Source organism: Cottoperca gobio, chromosome 7 (assembly GCF_900634415.1).
Source record: "Cottoperca gobio chromosome 7, fCotGob3.1, whole genome shotgun sequence".
Taxonomy (NCBI): Eukaryota; Metazoa; Chordata; class Actinopteri; order Perciformes; family Bovichtidae; genus Cottoperca; species Cottoperca gobio.
In genome coordinates, this window is record NC_041361.1 from 16761479 (window position 1) to 16772402 (window position 10924).

The following is a 10924-nucleotide window of genomic DNA, read 5'->3' on the forward strand; positions in this document are numbered from 1 at the left end:
TTTTCAGACATAATAAAAAATGCGCTGAGCTCTCAAACAGGCCTCGATGGTCTGATTGTGCTCAAGAGGAAAATGAACCTCGAAAAAATGAAGCAAACATCTTCACTCTCCTCCTACTTGTTATACTGTTTGAGGTGTCTCTAGATTGCCTTCATCTAATTATTCATCACATAGCTGCTGCTTTTAAATTAATTTACCACATATTATTTCTTCCTGATTGTATCATCAGGCCTTACAAAGACACTCATAGAGAAGATTGTCATTCCTAAAACCAACAAACGATGAAGTTCAACACTGCAACTGTGCTACTGTGTTGCTGTCTCACAGTTTCTTTCCCCTATGTATCTGGCATGCATGTTCCAGTCAAGTAAACACTGTGCTTTGGTTGACTTGGCAACACTGCCATCTCATGGTGATGAAAAAAAATAGCAACAACAGCACAACGCTTTTTTGAAGCATCTTTATTAGAAAAGGTTTATTAATTAAGCAAAAAATATTATCACCATCTTACTCTGCCACAATAATTCAATCCATATTGTCTCCTGTCAAAGCCATCATCATTACCATCATTGTATTAAGAATGCCTATGCACAACATAATTCAATCATATGAGCACAAGCTGATTAAAACAAATGTGTTGCACTGGAAAGCACAAAGCATGCTGATTTAGTCTCAGCTGTCTTGTTCGTTCTCTCATATATCAAAGAGATTGACAGTTTGTGTTAAACTAGCAGAGCTGGTTTTTTCTTCAGCGGAGAAACCTCCTCTGAATGAAACTACACTTTTTGGAAAGGTTTTATCAAAGGGGGTGGCATAAATTCATCTCTGATCTTTTCAGTGGGGACTTATTCTCTTCTCCTGTGCTCTATTTCTAGTCACTGAACCTCCAGAGAGCCGAGACTGTCTCTGAGCGAGGCTGAGATGTAAGAGATGGCAGATGGGTTCGACTTTTCTCTTGGTGTGTGAAAGTACACGAGGGCCAAAGTCATGCCTCACAGCATTTTGAGCATTTCTATACCTGGACACCTCTCTGATCTTCCTCCCTCTCGGTGCCCCGCTCAGTGTCTGTATGACAGTTCTGCTCTTCTCCACCTTCTTCCTCCTCCTCTTTACCCCTCTGGGTTCGACACCGGAGCACCAATGCGGCACACCTCTCCAACTCCAATTCCCCAACTGGCTGCTCGCACTGCACCACAAAGATTCTGTAAAGCTCCAAGAGGACGATGAGGATGTTCTTGCAGGTGAAGAAGATCATCAGCTGGTTGAGTACCTGCTCTTGGATCATGAGGTAGAGCCTGTAAAGCAGAAACGGGCCATCTTGGAGTCCCACCGTGAGCAGCAAGCTCCACACTTCACTGGAGCAGCAGGAGGCGAACGGCGATGGAGCACCAGGGCAGCCCGCACTGTTCTGTGGAGGCTCCCCCTTTGGGAGTTGTGTCTGGGTGAGCACCAGAGGAAACTGCATGAGTGCCCAGGAGAAGAGGCCTAAGCCCATGATGACAACCACTCGGTTGGTTTTGACCTCGGGTTCTTTGAAGGTGTCGAAGATGTCCAGGATGTCGGCGCCCAGTCCCACGTAGACCATGAGGAGCTGGGAGAGCTGGTCGCGGGACATGTCCCCCTTGGGCATCAGCCAGCGACCCAAAACCAGTACGATGAGCATAGTCTGCTCCAGGCCAGCCACCCAGTTCTCTGGGTCCAGCTCCACAATGCCCTGGGTGAAGGAAACAGCACCGTCTGGTTATTTCAAAAGCATGTTTAGACCTGGTCCACATGTACACACTTTGTTTTAAAAAAGAAATCCTGTCCACACAAACACTGTTTTAAAATATTCTATGTTCAAATGCAATCAATTGGAGCGCCATCAAGTTCAGTGGGTAGGAATTCAATGGAACACATTGCTATCATCCCTTCAACAAGGTCTCTCCTCTCTGTTATCGATATAATTCTGATGACTGAGTCAGCTCCTTATTGTGTCGGGGATCATTGAGTTTATCCTGAAAGCACCGTTTGACATTTAACAACGTTTCCAAAACACTACATCTTTAAGTTTCAAAAGCTGCCACCCAGCCTTGAGCACAGCCAAGAGGCAAATAAGTTCCCAAATCCTACATGAAAGAAACTGCACTAAAACCAGCCCAGAAGGGGAGAGTTCTGAGAGTTTTCAAAGCAGGAGCCTATCTGGACTTCATCTCAATATGTCTATTACACATTTCCTGCAACTAATAGTTTATCCACCCCCTTGCGAGATTTGAATCTTATCTGATATCAGGTGTTGCTTTAATGTAGCTGCGTGGAGGGTGAGGCAGGGAGAGCAGTGTTGTGGTGGGACACCTACCGCTGTGATCGGGATGCGAGCCAGCAAGTGAAGCTCAGGGCCTGAGGAATTGTTGACAGGCAGCTTGGACTGCAGCAGGCTCAGCTCCAGGAACCAAATGGACGGGATGACAGTACTGAGGTAGAGGAAAACCATGGGGGAGAACCTAAAAGTGGACCACCAAAGGAGAGGGAGGGTGGTGGGGGAGAAAGGTGGGGGTAGGTTATTTTTACTGACATGCTTTTTTTTTTTTGCCAACCGCTAAAAAGAAAGAGTCCCCTTTCTTTTTTTCCCCCAAAAGAAGCAACGAATTTCAGACAGGCAATTATTCCCATCATATATGCAAATCCCTCTTGACAGTGCAAAGCCTACTCCATGAGGAGAGAACTTCAAAGTAAGACTCAGGGAGAAAGAGAGAGGCCTGAAGAAAGCTCGCGTCTGAGGATGTTCACTGTGTTTGTGCCAGAGAGCTTTTGAATGAGAAGTAGCTTTATGTTGAATGAGGTGTCACACTAAATGCTCATATCCTTTGGAGACTCGCGCAGGTTAATGTCAGTTTATGTTTACTTAAGCCAAACCGTTTTTCTAGCTGGTCAGAAATGAAAACTGGTGCGAGCAGCAGACATTTTGTCTACGACTGGCTGGCTAGCAGCTCCGAGAAAGACAGAGCAATAACACAGCAGAGGAATAGATTTGTTTTTGATAGACAGTGAAAAACAGAAAGAGCCGCTGAAGATAACATATAATTCAGTTGCAGAGAATATTACCGGCCGTACACAAGCTGCCTATCACCACCCGGGGCAGATGGGTTGTAAAGTGTTTACAAAGTGCAGAAGTTATTTACTCCCCTCATGAAACAGGTTTATAAAGAATGGCTACAACACCTCAATCCTCATGTCACCCTTCTTTACCTGTTTGGTGCTTATTTAGCCCACATTACACATTTCTGTTTATCATAGCTGAAGCAGGAGAGGGAACCTTTTTACAGTTGTTAAATTACTACATTAATTTGTGTATTTTACTACTCAGCCTGTGAACACAGTTGTATTATAATTCTGCGTCTCTAAAATAGCTTTTTAAAGCCGGAGAAATTGATATTGATGATGTCATCAGGATTAACTTTGTTTCATTTACTAAGTTGAATTATGGAAAAAGTTTGATGCAGCATTTGTGGCCCTTGATCCATACCAGGCGGCAATCTCCATTTTTCTTTTTAAAGTGAAGCCAATGTGGAAGAGCCTTAAACCTGCATTCTTTCTGATAGCCAGCAGGGAGAGAATCAACTGGTGCATAAAGAAGTGTGATTGTGTAGAAGTCTATGAGAAAATGACCCTACTTCTCCCTTGATTTATTACCTTAGTAAACATTTTCCTGATGAGTTTATGATCTCAATCGCTCGTTTCAAGTCTTCTTCAATACAGCATGATGTGAATTTTGTAAATCATGGTCTCATTTAGAGTAAAATAGAAATAGGCAGGGCTACCTTGTTATAGGTCACTACCATAATGTTGTCCAGTCTGGGTGTTTACCGTGTTTTCATCTTACAACTTTAACCCTTCCTCTGTGTTTAGTTCATGAAAGTTCATTAACCTTTTAGACCACTCTAAAAATGTCTTGTGACGCGTTCGGTTGTACTTTGGTCCACCCTCTGATGTCACTGCTGTTTGAAAAGAAAGTAAGATGACGACGGCCAAAACAGCTAAACTTGAGGCTTCAAAACTTCAAAAACTTGACTTGGGTGACGTCACAGTGACTACATTCACTTCTTATGAACATTGTTTTGAATAAAGGTCTAATAATGTCACTAATGTAGCCTAATCTTGATATTAACACTGTTTGCACTGTGTTATGCATGTGTGATGTAAATGTTACCATTTCCACTCTGCGTTCCGGGTGCACTTCAAAGTGACGGCCATTTCCACGCCCAGCAGAGCCACGCCCGTCAGCAGCAGCCAGTATAGTGGCTCCTCTTTAACGACCACCACACGCCACACTGTGACCACCCCATGGACCACAAACAGGAAGCGACTTAGCAAAGCCAGCAGGACGTTTAGGAGACGACACATGACGCAACACAGAAAACCTGTACAGAAGATATATTCATTATGTCTGATTACGGTTTATAAGAACCATTGTCTCTTACTTTAAATGATGACATGTGTTTTTAGCTGCAACCAGCAGCTCTACAGCTCAGTCTGTTGTCAGTCGGTCCCCAAAAATGTCCCAAATCTTTGACGGCCACAGTTTTTAACCTAGGAGGCTTAAGTTTGGCATGAAAGTCAAGTGTGTGGGTGTGAAGGTGTGTGTGTGTGTGTTCATGCCAATTGGCAAAACAAAAGGGGGGTAGCAATAAGAGGGGCCTTTAACAAGGCACATAACTTCTAAACGGATATTCATACCATGGCCAGACTCGTGAACCGTTCGTGGTAGATTCTTGTGGGAGGCATTTTTGGTCTTAGCAGAGAGTTCATTGAAGTGTTTGTTTACTCTATAAAAGCCATTACGAGATTGTTTGCTGTTGTTTTGTAGTGGCTGAACCACTAATGTCTACTTTATTACAATTTGTCATATTGGACATGCAGTAATATGACAAAAAGATCATTATTGCGAGACTGGTGAAAGTTGAGGCCTATTCAGCATTTTGTCACAACTTTTACACAACTTGTGTACGTCTCAGAAGTTGCAACAAAGGCCTTTATGTTGTTTCAAAACCTAATATAATTTTATAGTACCAAACTTATTGTCCAACAGTAAAGGCTTTTGCAGAGTAAATAATTGACAAGTGCTAAAGGCCACTTCAAGTGGATTGCATTTTGCAATAAATTCAAGGAATAAACCTGCACAGAATGTCAAGCGTCCAAAAACCAAACGACCATGAAAGATTTGTAAACTCTTATGTAACCACCTGCATCATTAGACATCATTCCCCAGTTTACTTTTCATTATCAATAACTATTGCATGATGTCAGTGTAGAAACAGTCCTCGCTGTCAATTAGTCAGCTCAGGATAAAAGCTTCTGAGCTTTGGGGGAATTCAAAGCAAGCAGTGATTAATAAGCAAGAGTTAGAAAAACAGATCTTCAGTCACAATTAAGGGACTCCAGGAGGCTTTGCATCAGTTTGCTTAAATCTGATCCGTGGATCCCCTTCGGATTATTGTGAGGCTTGAAGGTGGTTGCCTATTGGTTAAGATTATATAACCCGGTTTGATTCCGTGCAGGGACATTAATTGCAAGTTATATCCCTCTCTGGTTTCCCGTTTGTATCTACACTGTCACCATGTAATGAAGACAAAATGCCAAAACAAATAAGTACCAGAATATTAATGGCACTCTTTGATAAAGCACCCTTTGTAAAATGTTTATAATTGGTGACTTTTTTAAGTGGTTAATAAATCATTTACTGATACTGTACAGATCATATACAGACCATTAATAGGAGACACATTTTTGACACAGGTTGTGAAAGACCTCTCTTTGCAGTTACAAATGTTAGCAAGTCATTTGCTCATCATCACATTGTACAGGCCACCAAAATATTCAGCACTATTTCTACAGGAATTCTAAGAGCTGATTTCACTCAGCATCACTAGATGTGAAAGAATAATCCTGCATGGAGACCTAAATATTGACATAAATAAGAAGAATGATCCCAAGACTATTGAACTTGAAAAGCTACGATCTAAAACAAAATATCAGTGAACCCACTCATCAGCATGGTAACACACTAGACTTAGTGATAACGACAAGGCTGGACATCGATAAGGTCTCAATAATCAAATTACCAATATCTGACCTTCTCTGTGTGTTTTTTGATGCTAACCTAATCTTAACAAAGACCAAAAGAGAGACAGTAGTCAAAAAAAGAATTCTAGATGACACAGCAGAGGAAACATTCTCTAACATCATGAGATCATGTGAGCCATGCTCAGACTGCTCCTTAAATCTCATGGTTGAAAATCTAAACAACACCATGTCATCTACCCTGGATATTGTGGCTCCATTAAAGGTAAAAAAAGAAATCCACTGACAGAATCTCCCCATGGTTAAACAACAGCAATGTTACTCAGACTAAGAGGACTTGTAGAGCAGCTGAACGAAGATGGAGGAAAACTAAGCTCACAGTTAACTATGATATCTGCAAAGAATCCATGGCTGCCTATGGTAAAGCAATGCAGCTGGCAAGAAAGGATTACTTTTCTAAGATTATCACAGAGAATGTTGGAAATTCTAGAATACTATTCTCGACTATAAACCAACTACTGAACACTGCCCCCACACCTCCGCAGTCCTCTGCATCAAAGTGTGAAGAACTCGCATTGTTCCTCAATAATAAAATAACTTCAATCAGAGCCAGCATCACTTATGATGCAGACACAGAGAACATCTGCAAACATTGTGATGTAACCATGGGAACATTCACCTGTATCACATTAACTGAGCTTCATAAAGCTGTGATGGATTGTAACTCCTCCACCTCTTGTGTTGACCCGATACCTACAGCATTCTTTAAGCGGATATTCGACAGCATTTCAAGTCACGTCCCTAAATATTATAAACACGTCTCTTCTAATGGGCATCTTCCCAGACGTCTTCAAAACAGCCGTTGTAAAACCCTTGCTAAAGAAACCTAACCTAGACAGTAATACGCTGACCAACTATAGGCCAATATCTAACCTTCCATTCATCAGCAAAATACTAGAAAAAATAGTCTCGGTCCAAATAAACTCCTTTCTTAAAGAAAACAACTTCCTGGAGGAATTTCAATCAGGCTTCAGAGCATGCCACAGCACAGAAACTGCTCTGACTAAAATAATTAGAGACCTCAGACTAAACTCTGATACAAACAAGGTCTCAATTCTTATCCTGCTAGACCTGAGCGCAGCATTTGACATGATCGACCATGAAATCCTAATTAATCGTCTAGAAAAACTGGTTGGTCTTTCACACTGTGTATTAAACTGGTTCGGAACATATATCAAAGGGAGAAAGTATTTTGTCAGGCTTGGAGATCATGTGTCAGAGAAGCATGATGCCCACTTTGGAGTTCCACAAGGGAGCTGCCTCGGTCCATTACTGTTCTCCCTAAACATGCTACCACTGGGGGACATCATTAGAGAACACAATGTGTGCTTCCATAGCTACGCAGATGACACACAGCTGTACATCTCTGCTGAACCAAATGATATTATAGCTAATTAACTCCATCACCACCTGTCTGTCAGCAATAAATAAATGGATGAACAATAATTTCTTAAAATTAAATGAGAACAAAACTGAAATCCTACTAGTAGGTCCTGTAACAAAAAGAGAGATGATGCTGAATAACATGGGAAAACTTACTCCTTTAATAAAACCTGAAGTCACAAGTCTTGGTGTTATCATAGACTCAGATCTAAGCTTTAAATCCCACATAAACAAGGTGATAAAAACATAATTCTTCCACCTTAGAAATATAACTAAAGCTCATCCAAAACGCTGCAGCGAGGCTGCTGACTAGAACCAAGGGAAGAGACCACATCAGTCCAGTGTTAGCCGCTCTACACTGGCTTCCAGTAACTTTTAGAATTGACTTTAAGGTCCTCCTTCTTGTATACAAAACCCTAAATGGAACCGCACCAAGTTACACTGCCAACTCTCTAATCAACTATGTGCCCCCAAGAACATTACGATCATCCACTACTGGTTTATTAAATGTTCCCAGAAACATCCAAAAGAAAATTGGGGATGCAGCCTTTTGCAATTATGCACCAAAGCTATGGAACACTTTACCTGCAGACATTAGGGAGGCAAGCTCGCTCAATATCTTCAAAAGTAAGCTAAAAACATATATTTTTACTTTAGCCTTTTAATAGTGATATTTTATATCTCTTTACTTTAGCCTTTTAATGGTGATATGTTATATATTTTTATCTTAGCCTTTTAAACTAATTTAAATGATTTCATACATTTTTGCTATCCCTGGTTTAACATTGAATGTGTAAAGGTAACTGAGATAAATTTCAGAGTGTGTATTTTTGAAAAGCCTGAGATCAAATAGACTGTTTTACCACGGGAAAAAGAGGAAGTTTCTCTGATAAATGTGTATTGGAGAAAAACTGGCTTTAACCGAAGGGAGTAAACCAGTTGAAGGGCCACAGGGGCCCATTGTTGATCTCATGCTTTCAAAATATGGCTCTGATAGTTTAAAACATTTACAAGAATGGTGTGATGAATGTGATTTCCCGGCAGTAGGGTCGTTAAGTACGGCACAGATAGGGAAACTAGGCATGATTTCCAATGTTATTTTACACTATTTTATCTGCTATTTTAATTTCGCTATTTTTATACAATTTTTATTCTGCTATATTATATTATTTTAATTCTGCTATTTTATCTGCTATTTTATACTATTTTAATTCTGCAATTTTTATAATGGTACTTCAGACTCATTTACATCTACACTGTGATTATTGTACTGTAAATGCTCTTATTCTGTCCTTGTACTAATTGTTATGTTTTTGCTGTGAAGCGCTTTGGGCTGCAATTATTGTATGAAAGGTGCTAAACAAATAAAGCTTATTATTATTATTATTATTATTATTATTATTATTATTATTAATAATTAAGGTTTGCGTTTCTTTTACTTTCTAGAAAGCTGTCAAGAATGCAGTTCTCTCACTCAAGATTGGATATTTTGGCGGAAAATAAATAAAATGAACACGAGTCAGTGAACATTTTACTGACACATTCAGGTTAAACAATTTGCCAGATATGTTCATTAACAACATTCACTCATCATGTTACAACAAAGCATAATCCAGATGGCTGTATGTTCCCTTCAAAATGTATTTGCTGTTGTAAATTAGTTATATAATATAATTGTAATTTCTAGGAGACAGTGTTGCCACCCACAACAGAGCATTCACCAAAAATGGAGATACATTATATATGTAACTCTTTTCAAAGTGAGCATAACTTTCTTATATTTTGGACCGAAAGCCAACAGATAACTTTTTTATGCCGTGAACAGAATTCATGCATTATGTATGGTGCAGTTGCATGCAGTACAAACCTACAGTATAAGCAGGACTCCTCACTTGGATTGGTTAAGATCGGTTTCTTCAGTGTATTTCCCAAAAGTTCCCAGATGCTGTGCAGTAGAAAATCACAATACCAGAACAGTCACACTCAGTGACCGGACCTGTATCTGTCCAATTTTGACTTTTAAATAACAGCCACCTCCTAGACCCAAAGGATGTGTAGGCATGTCAGAGGTGTGTGTTCCTGTGTGTGTGTTTGTGTGTTAAATACTGTTCAAGTCCACTGGAGTGGAGTATCAGTGAGTGGTAGTGTGTTTCACAAGTGTATATGTGTGTGTCTCTGTCCCCTCAGTGCCATTGAGGGAGATAACGTTTCCTGTCCCCTGCGTCCACATCTTCATCGCCATCCGTCATGATGTCATCTCTCCTGGCCCAGAACAAAGCTATCTCCCTGGGAGAAGCCGGCCAGTCGCGCTCCCTGTTCAGAGAGCACCCAGCCCTGCCCTGCTCCACACCCATGCCTGCTCTGCCTCTGCACTGCTTGGCCTGATAACAGACTCACTCCCTGTCCTCTGGACTCACAAAAACATGGAGCGTCAAGAAAGAAGTGAGATGCTGATGGCCCCCTGAGCAATCAATACAGGATTGTGTGGGTATGTTACTGCTATTGCATCAAGGCTGCGTGGGTCGATGCAGTCCAGGAACATCAATCCACTAAACCCCTAAAGTGGAACAAAGACGGATGACTGGCCAGATGTTTAATATTATTTGACCAATGTAAACATTGGTCAGATTGCCTATATGATGGTATTCGTGCCACCTGGGGGCAGAGGAAACAAGCTGTTAAAGCAATTTACGCATCATTTGTTCACCAGCTATAGTCTCTAGCTTTATCTGTCTGCTGTTTGGTGCTGGGCTGGTGGTGTACAGTGTTTTACAGAGTGTATCATAGTTTTGTTTGTTGCTTGCTGCATCTGAAAACAAGAGCAGTGATAGTAAACCAAAAGGCTAAACTGTGGGAAATAAAACCAAACAAATACGATTAAATGGGTGTTATCAGTGATGGCTGCCATTCTAATGCGTCAGATGGGGTCAAACGGAACCTGCTAAACTAAAAACGTGGAAATTAAACTTTAAAACAGCACTTTTACAACACATTGTAAAACTGAATGAAGCGTAACATTTTTACCACAAACAACACATTTGTTGGTTGTCACCACAATGACGACAACACGTCTCGTCCCTTTTTACAGTTGGAACTGCATAGCATGAATCGACATGTCATAATTGCTTTATAACTGACATCCAGTAGGAAACGTTTTGACGTTGGAATTTTAAACAGATGCATAAAATGACTGCAGCACCTGATTGATGCTTTCTGCACCGTTACTGGGAAGTCTGTTGACGGCCCTTCTTCATGTCTGTCTTCTTCAATTTTGTCAATTTCTCTGTCGTCCAGCTCTTTGAGATTTTAGAGATTGCTTATAAAGTCAATGCTACAATGTGAACAGACAAGTGTTTGCTCTGTGTGATGTGCTTTGAGGGAAAGACATGTCAGTGAGAGCTGAAAATATTTATCTTGAGGC

The 10924-nt window shown here is 40.8% G+C and overlaps 1 protein-coding gene across 1 annotated transcript; it reads right to left on the reverse strand.

The window, feature by feature from the left end:
- Positions 1-1012: 1012 nt before the first annotated feature.
- LOC115011018 (transmembrane protein 26) lies at positions 1013-4383 on the reverse strand. Its single transcript, XM_029435946.1, has 3 exons — positions 4190-4383; positions 2339-2483; positions 1013-1714 (listed from the first exon to the last, which is right to left on the reverse strand). Exons 1-3 carry the CDS (start codon positions 4381-4383, stop codon positions 1013-1015), a joined length of 1041 nt encoding a protein of 346 aa, XP_029291806.1.
- Positions 4384-10924: the final 6541 nt, after the last annotated feature.